The following is a 27,538-nucleotide window of genomic DNA, read 5'->3' as shown; positions in this document are numbered from 1 at the left end:
GACCAAAATGAGAATTAACCACATTCCACTAATACCCAATTAAACAAGTGTTGTTTTACAACTGAGCGTTTTACTCTGAGGTAATTATTGTAGTGTTCACCCACGACTCTCACTCCCAAACCGTTTCTTTTTTCCCCTAACATGACATAATTTATGAATTTTACAGCTAGGAAGGACTCCATTATTCTATATTTTCTATGCAAGTGAATAGACAAATACAACCAATTTCAAAGGACTACAAAGCTTCAAGTAGCCTAGCGAAAAGACAGTGTGCTTGGTGAGTCAATTCTCACAATGTGCTCATCCTCACAACCTGATTCGTCACTTGATTCACCTCTAGCCTCACGCACTGGACGTTCGGTTACACTGTGCCGTTCTTTCTTGTATCGTGGAGCTTCAGCATGCTTGGACATGGTGCAAGATCCCTCTGATCTTGCAGAAACAAGAGGTCGAGCATAATTTGATCGAATATTTGGATATGACCGGCTTAGAGAAGGTTTGGTTTTGTTATTTCTTGTAAAACTTGGAACACGCCTTTTCACCTGCTAATCAAATTAACAAGATACAGCAATGTAGCTCACAATGGGGTGGAAGAATGTTAAATATTATCCAAGGAAAATCCAATTATAACTGACCTTGCTACCAAAAATGCTTAGTTGCATTGCCCGTGCGGACAAACTGCTTTCCTGTTGATTAGTGGCTTCTAGATTGTGATGTCCTCTGAACATAGAAGAATGTTCAGGCCAGCTCATTAGGCTCCCATGCTCTCTACTAAGAGATCTTGAGTGGTGCTCGGTTGGATATAACAAAAATGAAGATGACCTTCTACGGAGGCTTCTGTCTGCTTCAAATGCTCCAATATCAAACATGATCACCCTAGCTCTTGTCTCGACTTGATACGACCGTGCTTGATGAGAAAAACTGCCTGCTCTGGAACCTATTTTGTAGCAGAAGAGTTGGGTTGAGATTGCTTCAAACTTCAAAGCCATAACTTGAGTATGAATTAGTAAAAAAAAATGCTAACTTATGTAGGTACTTAATAATAATAAAATATACATGGCAGTTGGCTTTCATCAACAAACATAACATATAGAATCAAACTTTCCTCAACCAAATCAAAGGGCAACCCATAACAGTTCATCACAGCAACCCATCTACTCATGTAGCTTACAGAAAAGGGCACCAAAAAGACCATGACAGCAGGAAACTCACTCAAATAATACTGCGTACCTGACATTTCCGATTTCCTGGAACTTTGGTCCATGCGTGAAGGCAATAATGCTGCAGGAGAGGTAACTAACTCCCCTGCATCCTGACCTCTCACAAACCCTTCTATTAGGAAACCAATAGAATGATGAGGCAATTCAAAACTTTCCCCTCTTATGTATGTACTCATGGTGGATCTTTCTGCAACAAGAGCTCTTAAGTCCGGCATTCCCATGTTCTCAAAGACTTGAGGAAGCAAGACTTTGGCAAGAACAATCACACTTTCCTGCAAAAATTAAAGGACACTACTTTAGTGATCCATTAATAGCACACTAATTTTGAGGTTAATAGCCCTTGAGTTGAGATCAAACCAAAATGACTATTTGGCCAAAGTGAAATAGATGGACTAAATGAAGAAGAGAAACAAAACCAATCCAGGAGGAGGTTTAAGCCAGCCCAAGAGCAAATGGACCACTACAATATGGATGAGCCAGTAAGGCAACCAACTACAATTTAAATAGGGAGTTTAGCATAGAGGTTATTGAAATATGTTGAAATTGAGGGATTGAAAGACCTGGCGGGGGGAGAATAACAACCACCCGCCAGTTAGGCGGAAGCAAAGTATTAGAGAAACCAGAGAATAATAGAATGTATGAGTATATTAGAATGAAAGAGTACAATGGGGTTCTTCTCTATGCCTCTATATATACTAAACTACCTACCAAATCTACCATAATAGGAATAGGAATAGAAAACTAAGTCCAGTCCACTAGGAGTTTCCTAATATTGAATAATAGTTTCCTAATATTCAACAAAATAAATTAAAGAGATCGAAGGTATGGCAGGTTGCAATTAGCCAACACTAGTCAGTAAGGCAGAGACTATTGTATGATAACCAAAGAAAACAGAGTATCTTGATCATACATTTGATATAGATACACATACTTATATAGGAACACCATGGGCCACATGATGAGTAGGGCCATGATACGATTACACTAAAGTTTCTATATTCAACACTCCTCCAGCTGGAACAAATAGATGTTATAGGCTTGTAAATGCAAACAACACTCCACCCTCACTTGAAAGTTGAGAAATAGTTACAGCATAGTCAGAATCAAATGGCCTTTGAAAGTAAACATGGCAGTGTCAAAATTGGGAAATAGTCATAAAATAGTTGGAGTAGGGAAGCGTCCAATTGGGAAATAGTCAGAACATGGTTGGAATCAAACAGCCTCCAAAAATAAACACGGCACTGTCAAAACTGAGCATTCTTGTGAAGTAAGCACGGCATGCAGGACTCAAATAATCTCAAGATATAAACACAAGAATGTTAAAGCAAAGCTTCTGTTTAAGGACAGTGGCATGTGAGGTACATGCAGAAGTTATTGTAGTTGCAAAACCTTCAAACAACTGAAAATGAGATCTGAAGATTTTCAATTTTTCACCAGAGGTCATCAGGTGGTTCACGCACGTGCACAAGGGAGACTCACTGGAGCATGTCAGCATGGTGGTGTGTGGGGCATACACTGGCCAAATTTTTAGGCATAGGTCTTTGGAAGAGAGGAATCTAACAGTGCTAACTGTGACACTATTGAATTATTGAAAAATGAGATTTGAGTGAAAAACCAAAGGGACACCTTAGCCAAGCAGCACTTGGGGGTGCTTCCTTGGCATAGGCCAGTTTTTGCAAGCTAGCCAGAAGTGAAAGAAGGCCAAATCACCGAAACAGTAACACCGATTGACAAGAGAAATTTAGGGTTTTTTTTTTTTTTTATTATATTAGGGTTTAAGACAGTCTAATAGATGGTGAATAGTAAGGCAAGAACTAATATACAAAATACGAAAACTAGTGAAATTAGTGTATATTGATTATAATAGAAATATTGTAATGTATACATTTGATACTGATACACATGCTTATGTAGGAACAGCATGGCCTGAACTTAGGGCTATGATAGGGTACACTAAGTTTTGTATATTACAATGCTCTACCTCATGGCCTCATGTTGGAACATATAGATGTTCCAACCTTGTAGAGTTAACACAACCTACAGGGGCTAAATAGGAGATAGTGTGCAAATTGGCTACAAGATAATAAGTCCTACAGAAACTGTGCAATACTGAGGTTCCTACATACATTCTTTTCATGCCTCTATTATGTTAATCGTTTTGTTGTTACTGTCCCGAATCCCCTTTTCTAGGTGAATCTTCCAGGACCTATTTAAAGAGATTTATCACCATCCGTGATAAAACAAATGATATGTTATAGGAAACTCAAAGCAGTTAAAATAAGTTTATGCATATTTGGTAGTTAGTTGTGAACATATGTTCCAAGTATAATTGTCTAATTCCTTTTACTAGTTTCCTAATTAATCAGTTAATCTCTTGTACAATCGAAGCAAACAGGAAATTATGTATGCCCTTCACCTTATAATTGAAGCTAACACACTATTGTTGCTGAAATAGCTAAAAACAGCAATCAATACTGTACCTGCCAAAAGAAATCTTCTATTGCAGGATCTGATCTAAGGACAGAAAGTAACTTTTCAGTTTCAACAGAAAAACAGAGAACCACTGAATCAGTGATAATATCGCAGATGTATGGCTTTCCAACAAGAACTTCATACAATCCCAATGTACTTCCATGTGTAAATGTGGGATGCAGCAGTTGCTTATTGCTTGTAAGCTGACTTGTCCACTATCAAAAACAGATATTGTAAGTTATTAGATGTGTTGACTGTCAAAACTGTTCATCTTACAAAACATCTCATTACCTTCACTACTCCATTTGAAATAAGCCAAACACAAGTTGGCTTGTCTCCTTCTCTATAAAGTGTAGTACCACGTAACTTCATAATTTCTTTAGTTGAGCCAACTAGTGTCTCCCGCTCTGTGGAAGGAAGAGCTCCTAGGAAAGGATTTGTACTTATCAAATCACGAACTTTTGGAATTTTTACTACAGGGGGATTCCTTAAGAGCTTCTTCAGGTCAGTCTGCATGAATTTCAAAGATAGCAATTAGGGGAAAAAACATACAGAATGAAATATCATAATAGAGAAATTACCTGTACAGCATCATGAAGATGAATCATCTCCTTCTCTTCTAATAGACCAATCTCTTCAAGATTATGCACATAATGACTCAATTGATTCAAAACAGCATAAGTTGCTTGTCTGGTTTTGACAACACGGAGAACCTGAGCACATTTAAAATGCTTTAAGACTAAGAAAAAAAATCACAAAGCACAAGTACAGAGCATCTGAACAGGCAAACCTACTAAATAGCTTGAAAAGCTCAAAAGAATGATAAATAAAAATAAATAAATACAAATGTTACGTTGACAACATAAAATTGTGCTACATAGCATTTAAAACTAATACCGATTGCTAAGTTTAGAAAATGACCCGGTAGTCCAAGAATTCAGACAGCCAATGGAATTAAATTTATAGCAAGATTCAAGGCTCATTAGATATTTTAAAAATTTCTTTGTCATGACAATAAGTACCCATAATCCAACAAAAAACATATGCTGCAAGTTTCACTAACCTGAGGAAACGTGACACGCACTTCTTCAAGAAATTTCCTTGCTTCCTCTCCTTCTTCCTCACTTTCATTTATCACCACAGATGCAATTTCACTTTCTCCTGAAGTTAAAAGTCAATAAATGAGCATGCATTTTTAAGACAATATACTCTAAGAGACCACTCAAATGCTTCCCTTTGCACAGTCAAGCATCATCAGACTATATACCCTTGCATAAACTACTCTGAGAGACCACTTCTGTATTTTGAGAATCATCAGATTTGGTCTGCATTATGGTCTAAAATGGGCAAAGTTATTGGTCATGCACAGTGAGCCTAAGGAAAATGATGTTTCCTTTACTCAAAGAGGAGTTCCCTTAACAAGAGGAGTTTTGCGCAAAATTATATTTTATATTTAGAGTTCTCTTATTATATTTTCAAATTTATTAATATTAGAATTTTAATAATTAGCTAGTTCTAGATTTCCTAACTCATGTATGTCCTTAACCTATAAGTACCCTTAACCATTGTATTTAATGGGAACCTTTTGATGATTAATAATATTTAAGACTCTTGTATTTCTCTCTTTGAGAGTTATCATGAGTTTCTAGACCACCTCTACTACTAGTACTCTCACTATCATTATTTTCTTGTGACTAGAGGGCTTTTTCCTCAACACTATTCCCCTGCGACAGAAAAACATGTCTCTTTGACATATCATCACCATTAGTGTTCCTTGATGCATTTTGGCCTTTGGACCATTGAAAAGACTTGATCTAACGTTTCCAATTCTTTATTCCCAAGTAACTAAGATCTAAGAATATCATATTCTTTATCTAAACCCGAATCCAACTAAACACAAGCAATTGGTCATGCTGTTTTTTCACCTTTTCCACATGATTCGTAATCGGCATAGCAACACACACTTCATTCACATCTTTTAGTCATAATAATAGTTGCTGATGTCTCGTCCTTTTTGAGAGGGACAATAAACATCTTGAGAAAATTGATACAACTTTCTCAGATTGTTTGCCCCACTAAACTACTTATCCACTAACTCCCATACATCTTTAACAGTCTTACAATGTTGTATAGATAATATCATCTTCCTATCAATGCAATTAATTATTCGGGATAACAAAACTTTATCATCATTTTTCCACTCTTGAGCCTCATTAGGTTCTGTTGGACATGTTTCTATTAAATGACAATCTTTACCCATGCCACCTAAATTAATCTTAACCAAAAATTTCCACACCAAAATTGGACCCACCCGGTGCAAGCATCACATCAGTCAATGTAGATGGGGTTGACACCACAATGATGGTCTTCCCTTTGGTTATAGTATTTCAATAACTTGAAGCAAATTGAAATGGGTAGAAACAAATCACCAACAAACTTGTAATAGACAAGTACACTCTCAACCCACCGACACTTCAACACATTATGCCACAAACCATACCTTAATGGACTCAACTCATCAAGATGAAGCAGATGTTACCAACCACGACCAGAGAAGACGCCAAAAACCTCCTTGCACGCCAGCTCATGAAGTCAGAGTTGTCGGATTATGGCAACACATGGTGGCATGTGGAATCTCAAGCAGCTCTACAACTTCTCCAATGGCGTCGCCTCTTTGCTCCAACTAGGGCCCACTACCTCACACTCCCTCACTCTGCTTTGATACTATGTAATATATGAACTATGTATATTGAACTAATAAAAAGGAATTGTGCACCATTTTTCACCTTGAATTGCTTAAAATATGCCAAAGTTCTTACGTTTTGAGGGGGGTTAGATCTCGTAACTGAGGGTATGGTATGTGGTTGACCAATATTGCACACCATCATTTATCTATTGCAATTCTTTTCCTATATAGGACCAACTGGAGCATTGGTCATTGACTAAAAGAAATTTTAGAGACTCATAAGGGTCCATTCAATACAAAAGTCGTTCAACAAAAGAGACTCTCATAGCCCTACAATTCAAATTTCATTAGTTGAGGTCTATAAAATCCCTTTCATAGTTGTAGAAGCAATTTTGTTGTTGGAATCCACCTTTTTATCTTAAATGAAAGAAAGATCATGGGCGCCTATTTATACAAGCTAGTAGTAGGATTAACCAAGCTCACAAACACTCATTTCAAATTCAAAATGAGTAGCTGAGACTTGAGAGGAGTGAGAGCTATTCTATCAACCACCCTCAATATGCTCTAACACATAAATTAGAACCCCATGGAAACTAATACGCTTGCTAGATTCTTGTTCGTGTGTTTTCTAGGTGGATTACTGATTAGTGGAAACCTACTACTGGTGTCATTGGGACAAGTTCTCACACCTTAATTAGGTAATATTCTCTCTTTGGATTTGTGAGAGACTAGGGCGATTTTCCCTTTGTTAGTTTCTTCTACGTTCCACCCTAGAAGGTATGCATCATGCCAAGAGCATGTTAAGGATAAATATAAAATAAATAAATATGTATCGTAGCTAACAATTTAAACTTTTATTTGAGATGAACTTATGAAATGCATACTTCAATATAGACTAAGTATAACTAGTTACAATAGTGTTGTTACAAAAAGAATGGTTTCTAAATGTTCTACTCCTAATAGAAAAGAGAAAAGCTCCTGTCTTACTTGCATTTGTGGAGAACCTTTCGTCTTCTTTACTTAACTAGGTTGCTTGAGCCATAACTCAAAATGGAAAGGTTATCACAATAAGCAAAATGCTTAGAACAATCTTTTTGATAGTGATGAACAGACAGATGCAGGGAAACATCATCAGCTCTCTAGCATCTATTGCCATGTATGAAAGCATGACCAAAACAAATTATATATAACCAGTAGATTAATTAAAACTAATTTCACTTGAATTTCAAAATTTCTGCACCAAAAGTATGTTTCCAGATATGGTTGTCCATTTTTTTTATCAATCTATATACAGTGTGTATGTTTATATCTGAACATGTGATGTGCAATCAATGCACACACAAGCCTTCAAACAGTGTAGATAATTTCCACATTCTCAATAGAATTAAAGAAGGATAAAATAGATAAAGCACAATCTAAAGAAAGGCCATGTTAGTGTTAGAGATAGTAGACTAAATTAGGTAGTGGATCATTACCTAATATATAATACTCTGTGTATCATTACCTAATATATAATATTAGGGTTGTAGAGGTCTCTCCCTCTCTCCTATATAATTGTGTATCAGTGTATGAAGAATACACACAGAGGAATATAAGAGTTTATTCTACTGCCTAAACCTAGCCTCTTCTCTCTTTACTTTTATAAATAACATGGTATCAGAGCCTAAGCCCTAAAACAAACCCTAGACAAAACCCTAGTTGTTCCGCCACGCGCCGTCACCGTCGCTGGGAGTCTCTTCGGTTTTCCGCCGGATCTCTCTCCTCCGATCTCCGATCAAGACGCCGCTGCCACCATTGGTTTCATATCGACGAGACGCTCCTGACTGTGTTTTCAGATCCTTCGTTGGTCGCCGGTCAACGCCCAGTCAACGTCCAGTCAACTGCCGGTCAACAATCTGCAATTTCCGGCGAGGTTTCCGGCAGAAATTTGTCTTGTTCGTCTCATTTTTGGTGAGCCCATTCCATCATGGTGTCCTGCCCGTCTTAATCAGCTTTCGCGATTTTGTCCCCATCTCTTTCTCACTTTCGGTGCAGCAGAACAGCAACAGCAACAGCGACCTTTGGACCTCCATCTTTTCCGGCGAAGGCAGCTGTGGCGAGCAGTAGTGGCCGGCGAAGCTTTCCAGCAGTGGTTGGTGATGACCGCCGGAGGCTATTGTTGTAGATAATGAAGTAATAGTGTTGTTGATGTTGGAAGTGTTATTAGGAGGGAGGATCTTTGTTGGGCAGCAGGTTTTGGGTTGTGTTTTTTGGTTTTATTTTGAGTTAATGTGAAAGATTGGGGAAGTAGATTGTATTTGTTTGGTTTATTTTGTGGGTTAGCTTTAATTTAACTTGATCTTTAAGTTCAGTTTATGTGTTGTTGTCGGTCATAGGATTAGTCTTATATTTAGAGGGTATGAGTTGAGTCAGTGCAGCTTGTTCATTCTGAAGAAACAGGGGTGCTGCAGGATGGACAGCACGGTTGCCAGGAGGGGTGCGGACCTGGCATGTATGCCCGTGGCAATTATGGAATGCCAACGGATGAAGAAGAATGGTTCGGGATGAACCAGGTATGCCCGTGACGTTATGGAATGCCAACGGATGAAGAAGAATGGTTCGGGACGAACCAGGTATGCCAGAATGAACAAGTGATTCAAGACTTGGGTATTGGTCTCAAAGAATATGCCTCTAGATGTAATGTCCTATGACTCATGTGATATGTGTGTAACAAGTTGGGCATGATTATCACATATGCTCCAACTTGAGGGGGAGTGTTGAATATTAGGAAACCTTTATTGAATATTAGGTAACTCCTAGTAGGGTGAACTTAGTTTCCTATTCCTATTAGGGTTTCCTATTCCTATTATGGTAGATTTGGTAGGTACTTTAGTATATATAGAGGCATAGAGAACAACACTATTGTACTCTTGTACTCTTACATTATAATATATTCATACATTCTATTATTTTCTGGTTCTCTCACATACTTTGCTTCCACCTAACTGGCGGGTGGAGTTCAATCCCTCAATTTCAACATGGTATCAGAGCCTATTGGGCATTAATCGGCGCAAAGAAGCGAGCAACCGGCAAAAGTTTCGCGGTGAACGGAGCCTCCACGCGCCACCGTCAACCGGAGCTCCGGCGACCACGCTCCGGCGCATGACGGCGCGTGAGGCCATTTCCGGTGACATCTCCGGCAGAAAATGGTGTCGTTCACCTCGTCCTGATGATCCCATTCCTTCATGGTGTCACTGGTGCGAGTCTTCATAAGCTTTTGCGACTTCATCAGCCCATTTCGAAGCTTCGTCTCTCTCTCCCTCTGTTCTTTTCCGGCGACCCCTACGTCGATCTGGAGTTTCCTTTCGACCGACGGGCCACCACTAACACAAACTGAACCCTCTCCTCTCCCTCGTTCTGCGACGCAGCAGTTCGGCAGTCCGAGCAGCGACATCCGGTGGAGTCAGTGACATCCGGCAGTGAGCATTGACAGCAGGTAGGCAGTGAGGAGAACTAGGTTCGGTTGGCTGATTTGAATAAGACAAGGGGGAGTAGCTTTGTCAATTCAAATTTTGCACTTTGTGGAGTAATTTCAGGCAGACAGCAGTGCATGTCTTACTTGGAGTTGGTGACTTGGATTAAGACATGATTGGGCAGTAGGGCTGGTGTGATTGCTGAGATTCGGAAGGCTCTGTTTTGGGTTGATTTTTAATATGTTGAGCTTGGGCAGTAGGTTTTATGTTATTTGTGTTTGTTTTATGTTTGTGTGCTTATTAAGTTTAGTTTAAGTGTTCGGTGGGATATCATTGTTGTTTGGGTCATGAGATTCGTCTCATATTTAGAGTCATGCTGTGGTGTTTAATTGGGATGGTGGCATTCCTTCATCAGAGAAGAGAAGTAGCGTCAACTTTGATGGCTGAATGATAGTAGGCTTTATGGTCAAGTTGATAGCTTTGGTAGCCGAATGAGAGTAGGCTTTGTGATTGAGATGACAACTTTGGTAGCCGAATGAGAGTAGGCTTTGTAGTCAAGTTGACACCTTTGGTGGCCGAATGAGAGTAGGCTTTGTGGTCAACTAGAAAGACGTTGTTGTCAGCTTTGGTGACAGGAGGATCCATTGGAGAGACCACCCGATTGCATCACAGCAGCAAGGTTTTCAGCAGCAAATCTAAAGCACTCATGTGAGATATTTGTAACAAGCTGCAGCATGATTGATATCTATGCTCCAGCTTGAGGGGGAGTGTTAGAGATAGTAGACTAAATTAGGTAGTGGATCATTACCTAATATATAATACTCTGTGTATCATTACCTAATATATAATATTAGGGTTGTAGAGGTCTCTCCCTCTCTCCTATATAATTGTGTATCAGTGTATGAAGAATACACACAGAGGAATATAAGAGTTTATTCTACTGCCTAAACCTAGCCTCTTCTCTCTTTACTTTTATAAATAACAGTTTCGTCATCCAACTTTCATCAACATTATCAAGAACCATGTCATTTTCAACCAGGGGAACTAGCTTCCACCCGAGCAAGAAAAAAAAAATAGTTGGGTCTATTGTTCACTTCAATGAAATAATTTCAGTATTTTGCAGGGAAAGCAAAGATAAGAAATATTTTTTTGTACTCAATATAAAAAAAAAACACACCGATAAAGTCATATTTTTTGATCTCAATATAGAGCACTCACCGATAAAGTCATTTAGCTGTTGGCGTGCAATCCTATGGGCCCGGAGAAAGGCGGCACAAATGTAGCACGCAGATTCTAATCTCTCAACAGTGAAGAACATGATAAGCTTTTGAGGGACAATGCTTGTTTGAAGAAACTTGTAATAATTTGGAATATTCACATAAGCTCTTAGGCCTTTCCAATCACACAAAGCCACATGAGGTACCAAGTCAATTGCTTCCTCAACAGATTGCATTAGAATGTTTGCAGTGTTTTGTGTTATCCTTCCCTCATTGAGCATTCCCCAGTAAGCAGCTTGAACACCTAGCAAAGAAAGTCTCTCCCAGTTATAGTAACTGAAATATAGATAATATAACTACATTATTCGGCATAGCTTTTGTTGGAATACAAAGTATAAACTATAAAGTATTACTCTAAATAGAAAGGTCAAAAGATAACTCACAATAACTTTTTTCTTGCGTGCACAAAGATTTCAAAGTACATGAGGCATTTATAATAGAAAATAATGAGTAATCTTCTACCCCATGAACTATACATATTTAAGACTTCACATTGTAAAACAAACTCACCCGCTAACACAAAAAATATTTCCCACTAATAGAAAACAGATGATGGTGGATCAACATATTCCTTCAGGGTTCATTTAGGAGAGCACTCCAATTGGAGTGGTAAGAGTAGTGGTTGTGAGATTGAAATGGTAGTTGTTGGATCATAGGGGCAGTGGGAGAGCTTATATGAATAATTACTTTGATTCAGCAATAGTACTGTGCAATGAAGGAAAAGGAACCCAATCTTGACTTAGGTGTATTTGAATATGTTGGAAAACAACATGTCTCTTCTATAAAGAGTCATGTCTTTTCCCACAGTATTCTAAGTTTTCAGTTTCCATTAAAAAATAAAAAACATGTTCATCTACATTTATTCTCCATATAATTTTCCAAGAAAATGCAAAGCTATTTGAAATCCAATTGCTTTTTCATTTTAACATACAAATGTTGATGATAAATGACAATAATAGGTCAGGTTGGTGAAATCTAAATTTTCGAATATTCAAAATTTTAAATGAAAATGAAGTTCTTACCATTCAAGAAGCGAATCCGAATGTCTTTCAAATTCATATGATGCAGGGTATCATCATTTTCAGATGAAGAATGAGGATGCACTCTTTCACCCTCTAAATCATTTAGGCATGTAATATATCTTTTAACAGTAGGCCAGTCAGCAGGTCCTAGTTCCTCATCATCTCCAAGATCACCAAATGCCTCCAAAGCTTTATTCAGCATCTCATGCTTTGTGTAATTTAATATGCGCCTCTTTACCAATAAAACATAAAATAAAATAAAATAAAACATAAAAAGTACACAATAAATACATGACAACCATGATGCACTGCAGACAACTAAAATAATTAATGCATCCAAATTCTGTCTTTCTACAACATAAAATAGATATTATGGCATATCAAGTTCCATAAGTAATCCAAAATGAATCGAAGTAAATAAAAATTCAATAAACAACTTAAAATATTTTCCTAATACGGCTAATAGAGGCAAAAATATAGCAATAAAGACCATTTAGCAATTTAGTATATCACACATGTGAAATCAAAATGGAATGAAAATGTTTGTTGACACCAATAGCACCTTGGCATATTGTTGATATATCTCTAACATTCTGTTGTCTGAGACTTGCTCTTGAGCACCCTTAATCACATATATAAGTAAGTATTCCTTGGCCAATGCCCTTGCTAACCAAAGCATCTCTTGCCAAGGTACTCAAGTTATGTATAGATGTTTTTCCATTCCCAAAAACCTTATAACACAGATGATCATCAACAAACTCATGGAATAATAAAAATAACTGCAAACCTACCTTTGCTGTAGATAGCCTATCCATGCTTAAAATGCGTAAAATGAACTGTGTTGTTGATCCATTGATAATCAATGTCAAGAATACAATTCCACCAGTGAAGAAAACGAACTGCATGTTGAGTCTGTTTTAGTATAAGTAGCAACCAGTAAACAGAATTAAGTGCAAATAACATTTTCTCTATCTAATTAATTTGGGGTTCAGGGCATAGCTTGGTTTTAAGTTAAGTCAGTCCATCATGGATTACAATTTACAACTTGGGTTTAATTCCATTGTGTGCAACCCCACTTGACGTACTGAAAAGAAAAAATCAAACTGATTTCATTTTCTATTAATTCAAGATGAGTTTTGCTTTACATACCAGAATTCCTGTCTCTGAATTAATATAAGATGAGTTGTCACTAGAACGCTGAAATAACACAAAGGACATAATATAAGAAAATAAGTAAACTTAGAGAATCAGGTCATAATGTCAGACAAAAATGTCTAGCAAATAAATTATTTCTTATATGTAAATTGCCATATCAAAATTCCTAGACCGCTAGACAAAGTAGAAGCAAGAAAAGAAAGAGTGGTGTTAGATGCATAGGGAACACCTATCATGGTGATACATAAGGCATAGTGATTTGTACTCCTTGTGGCCATGTTACTATTATTATAAATAAATGGTAGTTCATCATTCTTCTCCACCTAGATATCACTTTCCCAGTTTTTCCAGCAGACAAGCTCCCAAAAGGAAATGTAAGACCTACTCTTCCACCTAGAGTTTTACCCTGTATAGCTGTCTCCTTCCAACAGAAAACTGCCACTTCCACCACCTCTTTTGTTTCTTTACTCAATTAATTTTCAATCTATCCAACCAATCAGCATAGAAAAGAAGGCTTCCTCTTCTATTAAGTGATTTCTCCAGCAATCTAATTTTTCAAAGAAAAGGCATCAGAAGTTGCAGCTAAGTACTACAAATTATAGTATGACTTGCACTTTGATAAATATGAAAGTATGGGCTCATAAGTTGAGCATGGGTTCTGTATAGGGTGCTATATGAAAAGTAATCTTCTTTCAGTATGCCTATGTAAAACTGTATTCAATCTGTAGGAACCTTCATTATGTATAAACGTTCAGAGAGACTAGCACATCATTTTTCTACTTATTAGAATGTGATACTAAGTACTAGGGGTGGATGAGTCATGTGTTCACAAAATTAGGCTAATTAACATTGAATCACATAATGCTTGTGCCCATACCACTGTTTCTTAGTTAGTGACTATCATGCAACTCTCAACCTAAGACAACAAAGTCACACAGGTCTCTCAGGCTTGGGAAAAATTCCAGCAGAAAGTGGCAATACCCAGAGTCCCAGATCAGCTAAAATTTAAAATCTTTAGAGAAGCCATGTTATAAAAGTTAAATAAAAAGCAATGTATGGATAAGATCAAACAAAGAGCATAGTTTGTAAGAAAGTTCAAAATAGAGACAAAACACCCAACTTGCCTTGACAGAGAGTGAAAGAGATAATGCTACAGCCCCACGTAGACCAGACCATACAAGAATAGTAGCTTCCTTCCAATCTAGACCATAGCCAAAGCACCGTAAAAGTGGAAATAATGCTCCAACAACAACAACACGGGAGACTTGAACAAGAACATAGAGGAGAAAGAGGTAACCCCATGAATATTCTGAAAAACATCTCACTCGAATCAGAAGAACATGAGAAAAGAATCATTATATGGATACGAAGAAATTTTGGATAACACTAACTGCAAATAAATATACATTAGCATATGACATTAAGTGAAGAATAATCAAATACAATGCCATGCATCAAAAAGACAAGAAAACTGAAAACAGTATCCATTGAATGTTAAGTGTTGTTTACTGAGAAAGAATGTGTATGTACTCAATGAAAAAGGTATATGCAAGTCACTTGCATATATACATACAAGAGGGGTAGTACTTGGATAAGTCATAAATGAAAGACAGAAGAAGCTAATGGTTTCCAAAAAAGAATATAATCAATTAAGCCACATTATAATATCATACTTAGGAATTAAATTTTAGCTGTAAAAAGCTATCCATGATGAAATAATGACATGGGGGGGGGGGGGGGGGGGCTACATTATAGATCACCAAGATCATTGGAGATCTCTTAGTTCTACACCTGAAAACTACTGCTACTCTTGCACTAAAAGGGGCACTGAGAAAAAGAAGCCAATACAATAAAAGCAAAGGAGATCTGGCATTCATTTCATGCAAAAGAGATTACTCGTGGGAGCAAAACTAAAGCAATAGCATGTAAAGAAATAAATGCACACCCCCAAAGTAGGAAAGCCAAGAAAACTAACAAACTACAATTCACTGCAGTGATGCTAAAGAGCAAGCGCTCACTAGTGCTATCCAGGAAAACAAAACATTCTAGTAGCATACCATGGGTTTTGAAAAAGTTGTCACTTCTGAGAATGCCATCGGCTATGACTACCCCACTGTAAAAACAAATAAATGAATAAATGAGCAAAATATGTGGTATAGTTAAGACAATAAAAAATCATTTAAACCCAAATAGTTGAAAAGAAAAATTACAAAATGTAAAATAAACCTGTTGTGAAATGAGATAACTGAAACAGTTCGGCAGGGGTGTATATATTAACAAGGATCCAAAGTAGTATTACTTTTAACTTTTAAGTATTCTAAGAGTGAACAGACATACTTCTTTACTGATTCTTATTCCCTTTCTTCGGATATTTTACTCAATTACTTCTTTCATTGTAATAGAGCCTTCATGTTCACTTAAGTTGGATAAAGTTTTTAGTTTTTTACCACTTGCATTTTCTTTAGAAAAATAATATAAAATAAACCACTATTAGTCCCTCTTCATGAGGCTAATGTTGTTATTGAGGCATTACAAATGCAATCTCCTGACTTGCAAATCATTTAGTATATTAAGAGTTCTACTATTGGGACTCCCAAATTCTACTCCATCAATTATACTCCCTAATGTGGCAAGCATGGATAGGACCTTTTTCATCTTGTGGGTCCAGGAAAAGTAGTCTACATCCAAGATTTGTGAGAGAGAGTAAAAGTTGGGAGTATAATTTGGGAGTACAAGTAGTATTTTCCGTATATTAATAGACCCTTCAGAAAATAGAATGCTATATTGTAAATTGAATAATGTTTAGCTAAAGGTTCATAAGCAAGGCCATCAAGATTTTACATTAGTGTTGAGTATTGATTTCGTTGTTATATGAAAAACCTATCCACCTAAGAATGAGTATATCAATTGATAATAATTGAATTGTATGCTTTATTGAAGCATGTGTTTTAACACAGCTAAAAGATTAAGCTATTAGTGGCTACCTATGTATTATTTTATATTTATCCTCAACAAGCTATCTCACATTTGGGCCAAACTTTTTTACGAAGTGAAAATATTTTGATTCACAAATAACATGTGAAAATTAACCCGGGACCTTCTGCTTGCTCTAATATCATGTTAAAGTATATTTTTGATAAGGAAATAAGTCAAGATTTGCAAAATAATTTATGGTATTAAAGCAGAAAATTAGGGGAAGACAAATCACCTAAATTAGGCTAGCACACAATCAGATTTTCAGCATAATTCATGGGATTAGAGCAGAAAATTAGGGGAAGACAAATCACCTAAATTATGCTATTTACTTATTTATTCATTGTATTAGATTATAAATAAGGAGCCTCCCCTAGAGTGAAGGCATCAGATATTGATCAGGGAATTTTAGCTACTATAGCTGGGTAAGAGCCTGAAACTCTAGATGGAGGGTGTCTTATTGACATCCTTGTTCTTTTTTTCGTATTCAATTCAATAAAAGCATTTTACTCTTTCTAGTCCTACTTCCTGCTTCTTTACTCTAACAAATTAGTCTGACCGGCTCCGAAATGACAAACACAAATGGATTCTCACGTGGAGATGTTAGAAAAGAACCAGGATGAGATCCGTACTGAATTAGCCACATTGAATGATCGATTTGCAGCCATGGAAGCTTCCATAGCTAGGATTTCTGATCTCCTCGCTCTCCCCTTCCAAGGGGAAGAGCACGGCAATGCCAGTGCTTCAACAACTGCCATCCCACCTCCGAATTCAACCTCGCTTCCAAAACATGTTCAGACGAACAACACCTCTCTGCCCATTGGAAAAACAAAACTCCCTACCTTTGAAGGCACAGACCCAATTGGGTGGTTGGCTAGAGTGGAGCAGTACTTTGCCATTCATCACACCCAAGAGGATTTGAAGGTCCCAAACAGCTTTCGTCAGTATGGAGGGGGCGGCTCTCCTTTGGACTCAATTCACACATGACCTTTTGGAAGAATTTGGTGAAGAATTGCCTGGGCCACCATTCGAACAGCTCGGCGCTCTTAGTCAAACGGGCTTGGTGGATGAATTCATCACTGCGTTTTGCCCAAATTCCTAGACTCGCTCCTCACATTCAATTAGGGCTTTTTCTCAATGGCTTGAAACCTACAATTTGGGTGCGGCTGATGTGACGGACCTCCGAACGGCCATGTGTGTTGCTCGCGCTGCAAAAGGAGAAATTGAATCTCTCCACCGGCTGGCTCCCTGGACACAATCTGCAAGAAGAAAATGCAGTGCTCCAGATAATTCCTTCACATAATGGGTCTACTTGGTCTAATGGGTCTGGGAAGAATTACCAAATCAATTCTTTTTCGAATTATTTACAGCCCAAACCCATTCCAACCCAATCTCAATTCTCCAGTAGCAATCAAACATCTTCCTTCTCCTCCCAAACACATCCTGCGGTTCCTGCTACGCAGTCTTGGTATGCAATTCCAGCACAATGATGTCTCGGGCTCCAGCACGCGATTATTCCAACGAAGAATATCTGGACATGCGCCCCAAAAGGACTTTGTTTCAGTTGTTAGCAACCGTACAGTCCACTTAAAGCCCGTTACAAGGAAAAAAGGCTGGATATAGTTACACTTAAAGCCCGTTAAATTGCTAAATATCTTGTAAAGTTTGTAACTTTAGAGGAATATTATATTACCAGTCATTGCAAAGGTATAGAAGATGAAAGAAAGGAGGTGTCAGCAACACCTCAAGAGAAAGGGATTATGTAAGGAACTATTTTAGGGTTACATAACATTTGTGAGAAGATTACGAAACAGAAAATCCCACTAAGCATGAAGGTGTCCCCTTAAGATGACCATTGATATATATATATATTAGCAACAGAGCCATATGGAACTCCTTATAACACTATACATCAAATCCCACATCCACTTTGATGTACCAAAGAATCTATTAATAAATAAATAATAGTAATATAATAATACAAAATTCAACATAACAATGATGAAGCTAAGTAGTATGTATGATGATAATAATCACAATAGAAATAAGAATGCCAATAAGTACTCTTACCTTAAGATAAAAATTAATGTGTTAGCAATATAGGCGACCATTTCCCTGAAAGAAAAGCAAAATATTAATAAAAAATCACTCTAAATTTGACCAAGCAAATAATGTTCGAAAGCTGATGGCTTATGGGCATAGCTTTATGCACTATAATTTATTATTAGTATAACTGGCTATTTTATAGTCCAATAAAATCAACACCGTGAAGTGAGGGGCATGGCCCCCCACACTTATTTTGTTGATTACAAAAACATAAGTGCAAGAAGAGGGGAACATAACAGCCTTGTCTCCTTAACTAAGATAGGTGAAAAGGCTCACCCATGTGCAGTGCAAAAGAAAAAGATAAACTAGGATGATTCCTACTTTACGTTATGACCCAACAATTTTACAAAAGCAAAGATTAAAGTGACTAAGGTTGAGTTTCAGAATATGATATTAGGGGAAATTGATCCCATTGAGGCCCCATCCAATTACTTCAATTTTCTAAAGTGCTCTCAATGACCAATTACTTCAATTTTTTAAAGTGCTCTCAGTGATTGAGAGCACTTTAGGACTTCAACAAACTAAAGGGAGACTTTGTTTAATCACTTGTCTTTCCTTTACATTCAATAAAAGCAGTCTCGTGCGGGCCTCATTTCTCAATTTGGGGTGGCGATGGATCCATCAAGGGCCTCATTTCTCAATTTGGGGTGGCAATGGACCCATCAAAGGTTTCTAGCGTTCTCTGTTGACTTGTGCACTGTGCTAAAATCTATCAAGGTTGTTTCATGTGCCTTACAGGCTACTACCGAAGGTTCATTTAAGAAAGAAGCAGGGGGGCAAATTTACATGGCCCAATTCTGCACAGAGGGCTTTTGAAGAACTCAAAATTGCAATAACCACTTCTCCCATGTTGGCAACTCCAGATTTTTCGCATTCGTTCATCATTGAATGTGATGCATCAGGGACAGGGATTGGGCAATGTTACTCCAAGGTCAACGGCCAATCCCATGTTTTAGCAGAGGACCCTCCGGTCAGACCTTGGCTAAGTCTACGTATGAAAAAGAACTGATGGACCTTGGCATATCATCTTAGCTTGAGAAAAACTTGAAATACCCATATATTCTACTACTTTTGATTGTCACAAATCTGTAGAGTATTTTTCAACTGTATGCAAATTTTTTACTTCTATTGTAAACCATGTGGGTTGTGCATGAAGATTGAGAAATCCCAATACCCAAGAGTACCCTTTGACCATTACAACAAAGGGTTTTTGTTTGTCATGCTACTCTGATATAGTAGTGACCCTAACAAGAAAGAGTGGGTGTTCACTCTGCTATTATGAAACAACTATTTCCCTTACCCTTATAACAAAGTCCCATTTCATTGTGCCATCATGATACAGTAATTGCCCTTAGAATTAAAGATTTACGTTCATTTTAGATAGTTTGGCTCTTCACCATCATTTGAAGGTCACAGATAGTGAAGTATTGAAATCCCAAGGGGAGCAAGATTAAGCCTTTGTAGTTTTGATCTACTATAAACACAGGTACACTTTCCTTTTCTTTCAAGTTCAGTATTGCAATCTTTATATTTTATATTATGCAATGCTTAGAATTGCATAAAATTGAAAATAGGAAGTAGCTACTTGGTTGAATTGGCAAAAGTCTTCCCCTTAGAGAGACTTTCATGTGCTCATTTTTCTGCTACTTTTGTAGTAAATATTGTGCATAATATCACACCATAGACTGAAGGTAGGAAATTTACCAAAAATGATGCAAACTTTGTTGCCCTTCACCCTTAAAAGCAGTTTTAGCAACAGCAGAGTAGAACCTGTTTTTCCATGCCATGTCATTGAGTGTTTTTTTATATTTTAGGACTTGTATGATATATAAATCAACAATACTTACATTCCTAGTGTCATGACAGTCAACACACCAGAAATATCAGCCACTTCTTGTGCCTGTTACATAGGAGCTGCAATTAGCTTTATACAAGGCATTGTAACTTGGCTAGAAAGATCTAAAGAACTACAGAAATGATAAACTCTATGCTGATGTTCCCAGTAACCGAATAATATTTTGTTTTCCTTTTAGGGCCAGCACAAAAATATTGTCTATTTTTCTCAAATGGTTGGTTCTTTCTAACTCTTGTATAACAAAATTTAAAAAAAAATTAAAAAATTAAAAAATTAAAAAATACAGTTTCAGAAGATGTATTCTGATTTTGCAGTAAAGAAGCCCAGCATACATGTACTTCCTTAGAAAAGAGCACACCATATTATTATCAAGAGTTTATTCTATTTATGATCCCTCAACTATAGTGGCATTTTCATTTTTAGTCCTCAACTTTGATTTGTTCCGCTTTTAATCCTCAAGTAAAAAACAAATTCCAATTTTAGTCCAAAATTCCCTTAAATACAATAGGGTGAAGTTTTCACAATGTGAGGGAATATTGGGTATTTTGAACTAAAAGTGGAACATTTTAAAATAGAAAACTAAAAGTCAAACAAATCAAAGTCAAGGACCAATAGTGGAAATACTACTATAATTGAGAGACCAAAAGTGGAATAAACTCTTATTATCAATAAGTTGTACTTCAATCATTTTGCTTCACATACAATGGATACTAAATTGTCATGATTATTTTCTATCATGGAAGAAGGAATGTCCCAAGACATCTATTCAAATGATAACAAATGCAAACTTGTTCAGACTAAAACAAAAATGAAGCATATGATATACAATATAATTCACAGAAATCAAATAACGCAAATACATATGTAATATGAGATATTTCCCATCCAAAGATAAGCACACAAAGAAGTTTCTGAGAGTTCCCAAGATTGAAGAGTGGCATACAGTGAAATAAGCGACATAGCTCACAGCAAGTGTCAGTGTGATCTCTATCACTGTGTCATTGAAAATAAATCCTAGCCATAAAACAGATGCCACTCCAAAGGCAAGACCAATGGCCACTCTGAAATGAAGAATAGATATTATCAGACAAGAGTACTTATGAAAATACATAATTAGAGCCAGAAATACATACGCCCCAAGGGAGACTTGTAGCAAAAATCTGATTATAGATCCCCAGTTAAAGCTCCATCCAAGAACCATACGGAGAAACAGCTGATATACAACAATTGCCGTCCTGAAGGGGCAAAACTAATTAAATTCAAAGAAAAAGTCAGGAAAAAAAATAAAATAAAATAAAATAAGATGAGAAAGGGAACAAATTATTCCTGAATGTTACAATGGCCAACCATTGGCTGAAAATAAACAAAGATCTGGGTGCTGTCTTTGATAAGTTACTTCAGCTAAAATGCATAATGAAACAACAGGAATGAATTACCCATCGTTCATCAAGGATTCTCCTTCAATTATGGTACTTAATTTCTTGCTAGCTCCAAGTTCTTTCAGTAAGGCTACAACAGCAACAGGATCAGTAGCACTGAGGAGTCCCCCAAGCAACAAATTTGTTTTCCAGCTCCAGTTATATGGGAAAGTAAGCTGCAATTTGTCTTTATTTCAAATACTTATCCAAAGATTTATTTATACGATCAGAAAAATAAGACTAAATAAACCTTTAGAGCACATCCGAGAAAAAAGGTTGAAATGAGCACTCCAGGCCCAGCAAGTAGAACCATTTGTACTATACACCTCTGCATTAACGTTAAAAAGAAACAAATAAATAAAGTTAACAAAGTAGTCAAATAGCATATGAAGCACCAATCAGTAAATTACATCTTTATTGACCCACAGAAAGGTAATAATCAGATTGCATAGCAATAGGTCAAAAAATTGTACTTTTCTATGTCATCCAAAGTTCAAGCATTTTATACATCCAATCTGGGCACCTCAACAATGCAAGAAAGAATGATTCTATAGCATAACAGACTTGATACAATGTACAAGAGATTACTAGTTTATGGAGTAACAAATAACAGCAATAACAACAGAAAAAAAAAAAAAAAAAAAAAAAAAAAAAAAAAAGGAACTAATGTTTAGATGGACCAAATGTACAATGTGCCAGTCCTGTCGGAAACCAAATAACAACAACAATAAAGGTAAACAGGAGTAACATTTAGATGGACCAAATGCACAATGAGCTCAAAAGGAAAAAAATGATTATCCTTATCCACAAAGGGGTCTGAGCATTTCTCATCGAAGATAGTGTGGAAAGAAAAAAAATAGAAACAATTCAATGAGTAGGTTTCTAACCTTTATCTGGTGCATTTCCATTGAGAACGAACTCTCAAAAAGAAGTGCAGGAAGGAAAACAGCCAACAACAGGTCAGGATCAATATTTGCCCCTGTAGACAAGAAGCTATTGATAATTCATAATTATGGGAAAAGAAGTGATACAGTGAAGCCAAAATAGTTCAACATTATGCCAGTAGATGACAAAAAGCAGAAAACTGACTTCAATTTGGGAAGAGAATAAATTGCACAAGCAGAAAATTGACTTCAACTGGTGCAGAGAATAAGTTTCACTTACAGATACGAATGCCATTTCCAAGCTTTCCCAGCTGACTATGCTTTCCATAATCTGCACAATGGTAATACAAAAGAGTTCAGCATTTAAGTAGAATATAATAGTTAATAGAAATTCAACCTAATCTTGAAAATATATACATACACATACAAACATGTTAGAGAAATAAGGGGTAGTTAGAGATAGTGTTAAACAATAAACTAATTAGAAACTCAACTAGTATTGTATATATTCTCTGTGATATTCTTATCATATGTACAGGAAGAGTAGAGCTATTTATACAAGACAAGAACTAACCCTAGCCACAGATTCCTAACACCAAAACGTAGGGCTAAAAGTAATTCTCTCAACTAACACCCTATTTCTCTAACACCCCCATCGAGTTGGAGCATAGATTTCAATCATGCCCAACTTGTTACATATGTATCACATGAACCATAAGACTCCACATCTAGAACCATAAGTCTTGAACCACTTGAACCTTCGAACCACGCTGTGCCAAGTCAATCCACAATGCACCTCGTCGCACCAACAAAGCTTCCACAAAGCTACAAACCAGGCCAAGCACCACAACCACAGCGCACCTGCCTCTCACAAGTCACACCCCACACCCTTATAGCGTTGCCTAACATCACAGCGCACTTGTCTCTCGCACCACAAACCCTTATCACCGCTGCCTGACACCACACTCCAGATCTACCGGGCTTTCAGAGACGAGCCTACCAGAACAAACCTCGACCGGAGCAGCCGCCGGAACAGTGCACACGTGCCGGCGCAAGGTGTCGGAGGCCCTAAACTGCGGCGACGAGTGGCAGCGCGTCAGAACTCCGGTGGCTGCTCCGCTCCCTCCGGCAACGTCGCCTCCTCACTCCGACCAAAGCCCACTACCCACTCACTCAATCTCGTTCTGATACCATGTTAAACAATGAACTAACTAGAAACTCAACTAGTATTGTATATATTCTCTGTGATATTCTTATCATATGTATAGGAAGAGTAGAGCTATTTATACAAGACAAGAACTAACTCTAGCCACAGATTCCTAACACCAAAACCTAGAGCTAAGAGTAATTCTCTCAACCAACACCCTATTTCTCTAACAGATAGTTACAGTTTCTCTCCTATCCTAGTGTTTCTTCTTTTCAAATTATGTGGTTAGCACTTAGTTAGCTTGTGTATATATAGGGTTTTCTTGTACAGCAAGACATGAAATACACATTGTGTTAGTCTACCTTTCTACATTTAAATGGTATCAGAGCGTAGGAAGTGAGAGCGGTTGCTTGGGCTAGGTTTGGGAAGCAGCTGCGACGCTGCTAGATGAGTCCGACCACTGTCGCAGCAGCCACGCGCCGTCGTCACCAACCAGGTTCGCCACCACGCACCGGTGCGTGCAACAGTTTCCAGTGACGTCGCCGGTAGATTTTTCCGTCAACGATCTCGCCTCGTCGTGCTAAGTTCAGGGAAGTATAGTGTGTTAAAAGTTTCTTATCTAGTTGGTCCTTTTGGTGGAAGAGGTACACAACAGTAAACCTTTTTGTTCTGGGTGAAGTGTTTTCTTACATCATTTTATTTGGAATCTGTTGGGTCAAGATTTAATGGCGCAACAAAGAAATATTACTGTTACTTCTACCCCATCTAAATTAATTGACGTAGTCCTAGCTTCAGATGGATCTAATTTTCCTGAGTGGAAATTCTTATTAAAGTAAATTTAGATGATATGGGAAAGGGTGACCATCTTGATAAAGAGTGTCCTGTGGGTGATACAGAATGGAAAACTACTGATAAGGCTTTACTGTCACGTATAATTAATAGCACTAGTAGGAGGATTATTTTGTCCATGCAACATTGCCAAACCGTAAAAGAGGTGTGGGATTTAGTGACCAAATGGTTTAGTGGGACAAGTAATTTGAGAAAATTATAACAGCTATCTCAGGAAGTATATTGTTCTAGTCAAAAAGAGCGTGAGCTTAGAGGCTATTACTATGATTTTAAAAGTCTATCTGTAGCTTTGTGTGTTGCTATGCCAATAACAACTGATATGGATGAAATGAAAAAGCAACGTGACAAATTACTTGTTTTCAGTTGGATTTCTGGATTAGATAAAGAATATGGCGCCATTAAGTCCCAACTGTTGGGGAATAAGGACTTAGAGTCTTTGGATCAAGTATTTTCCATGCTACAAAATCCATCAGAAAATAAAGATTCAAACGAGCTCCCATGAGAAGAATGTTTTTATGTCACAAGAGAGCGGTGTTGATCCAAGTTCCCTTGTGTCGCAAAGAGGGAGTACTAGTGAAAGTTATGGTCATCAAGGAAGAGGTAATAATCGTTACTTGGGACGTGGGGGTTTTTGGAGAGGTCATGGAGGACGTGGAGGACCACGAGTTTGTTTTAACAGGGGCGATTCCAGAACATTTTCAAAATCAGTGTCCTAAGTCGCCAAGACAATAACTGGTTGCTAATACTGCTTTTGCGTCAGAAGGTCATGTGGTAGTGTTGACAGATGAGGAGTTTACTAAGTTCAACCAGATGAAAATTTCCTCCAACTCGCAGTCTCCATCCAGTCAAGTGTCTTCCTCTGCAACGTTTGTCCAAACAGGTATCCAGTTGCTTGTGTTTCTTCTGCATCTCAACAGTAAGTCATTGACTCAGGAGTCTCTATGCATATGAAAGGTAATTCTAGTATTTTTTTTTTCTACATATCTACCCATAACTTCTAGTCAAACCATTACTCTAGCATTCTGTGCCTGGGTCTGTGGCCACTGTCTTGGGGAAGGATAGTACTACTGCAACTCCTTCGTTACCCCTCACTTCGTGGCTTGAATTGTTTTGTTCCGTTTTTCCTAGCTATTGTCTATTCCAAGATCTTTTGACGAGGTGGATTATTGGTAAGGGAAGGGGGGCTTGGCGGCCTGTATATCCTAGAGCAGTCTACATCACTCGAGAACAAACCTACAGGTTTGATGAGCAACGTTTCCCCCTTGCAACATTTGTTGATGACTTCTCTAGATGTACTTGGTTGTATCTCATGAAATCTAGGGATGAATTGTTTGATATCTTTCAAAATTTTTGTGCTGAGATTAAAACTCAATTTAATAAAACTATACAATGTTTGAGAAGTGACAATGCTCAAGAATATCTCTTTAAGTCCTTTTCTAGCTTTTGAGTCAAAATGGTATCATACATCAAACCTCGTGTAGTTACACCCCCAACAGAATGGTGTTGCAGAGAGAAAGAACCGCCATTTGTTGGAAATTTCCTGTGCTCTTTTATTCCAGATGAAAGTACCTAGAGTATTTTGGGCAGATGTTGTTCACACTGCTTGTTTCTTCATTAATAGGATACATTTTGCCGTTCTCCGAGGTCAAATCCCATATTCAATCGTGTATCCATCTAAAACTTTGTTTTCCCTATCTCCCAAGGTTTTTGGTTGTACATGTTTTGTACAGGATGTTCGTCCACTAAAGGGAAAGCTTGATCCTAAATCACAGAGGTGTATCTTCTTGGGTTATTCTCGGACTCAAAAAAGGCATAGTAGTTAAGCAGGCAAGACATACTATGATAATAATGACAAATGTATTGCTCTCAAACTGCCTAGCATTCTCTGCATAAAGCAAACTCCCCTCTCTAAATAAAATTTATGGATGACTTCTTGGCAACCTCAAATTCATTATTAGTTCATAATAAGAAGAAAAAGTAAACAGATAATAGTGTCGGTCCAACTCCAAATTGCTTTTTTTTTTTTAAATCAATTTTCAAGATTAAATGTGACTTTCGACAACTTCCAATGTTTACTCGACATGCAAATCATTCATTATGAATTCATAACAAGTATAAAGTAAATAGCAAAAAAGTCTTTATGTAAGTACAAATACTTTGCTTTTTTTCTCTCTCTTTTCCGAAATCAATCTACAAGGTGATGCCCTAATGCCTTTTGACAATTTCAAACTTTACTCCACATATGACCAAATCATTATTAGTTCAAAACAAGTACGAAACCTATACAAACTGTACAGCAAAAAAATGACGATCCAACTCCAAATGCTTTGCTTTTCTTATTTTTTTGAGACTCAATTTGTAAGGCTACGCCTTTTGACAACTTCAAGTTTCACTCCAATTACAAACAATTGATTACTAGCCCATAAAAACGACGAATCAAATGAGCAAAGACGTTAGTTCTTTAATTTAATTTTTTTTATAAAAAATAAATAAATAAATAATAAAGCAACCTACCCAAGGCTCCGAGGCCAATGCCCAGGATGAGCAAAGCGACGGTGTAGGGCACTCTGGTACCCCTCAGCACATGCCTGCAAGCGATTCCTAACACCAAGCTGATACCCACAAAGATCACCGCGTCCGTTGGATTGTATTCGGTACCCGAGCTCCCCTCTTCAAGCACTCTGAACGGCGTCGTCACCAGCATGGAAGTCATGCTAGATTCCTCTTCCACTTCAGCAGCAGCTCAAGCTCAATACACTACGATTCAAGTCGTTGACTTGGGGATTCTATCAGTGAGAGTGTGAGACCCACGCAATCACGAATGGCTGTGGAACATGAAAAACAGGCTTCCTCTGAAACTTCACTATCAACTTATCAATATAACGCTGCTATGTTTGTACTGATTTGAGGTTCAAATCGTGGGACAGTGGGACGGTGACATTTTTTCTATTTAAATTGTATTTGTGGAGCTGAAGAGGATGATCGAATTGAGCTTTTGGAAAGAAATAAAGAATTGAGAATA

At 37.5% G+C, this 27,538-nt stretch overlaps 1 protein-coding gene across 2 annotated transcripts; it reads right to left on the bottom strand.

The window, feature by feature from the left end:
* Positions 1-27,538, bottom strand: LOC116014831 (sodium/hydrogen exchanger 8). 2 transcript variants are annotated; one of them, XM_031254788.1, is made up of 23 exons: positions 27,031-27,538; positions 22,801-22,851; positions 22,524-22,615; positions 21,887-21,964; positions 21,655-21,812; positions 21,352-21,453; positions 21,162-21,279; positions 20,211-20,263; positions 20,068-20,133; positions 18,328-18,372; positions 15,342-15,397; positions 14,409-14,593; positions 13,279-13,326; positions 12,921-13,028; positions 12,130-12,361; positions 11,049-11,351; positions 4,756-4,853; positions 4,274-4,405; positions 3,984-4,202; positions 3,701-3,907; positions 1,231-1,492; positions 636-937; positions 1-545 (listed from the first exon to the last, which is right to left on the bottom strand). In XM_031254788.1, exons 1-23 carry the CDS (start codon positions 27,227-27,229, stop codon positions 255-257), a joined length of 3,405 nt encoding a protein of 1,134 aa, XP_031110648.1. In that variant the 5' UTR covers positions 27,230-27,538; the 3' UTR covers positions 1-254. The 2 variants fall into 2 exon arrangements, with proteins under 2 accessions (XP_031110648.1, XP_031110649.1); XM_031254789.1 differs by having other exon boundaries at positions 1-542; positions 27,031-27,537.

This window comes from Ipomoea triloba, chromosome 4, assembly GCF_003576645.1.
Source record: "Ipomoea triloba cultivar NCNSP0323 chromosome 4, ASM357664v1".
NCBI lineage: Eukaryota > Viridiplantae > Streptophyta > Magnoliopsida > Solanales > Convolvulaceae > Ipomoea > Ipomoea triloba.
Note: the sequence above shows the minus strand (reverse complement) of the source record. Positions and strands in the feature narration are given on the sequence as shown.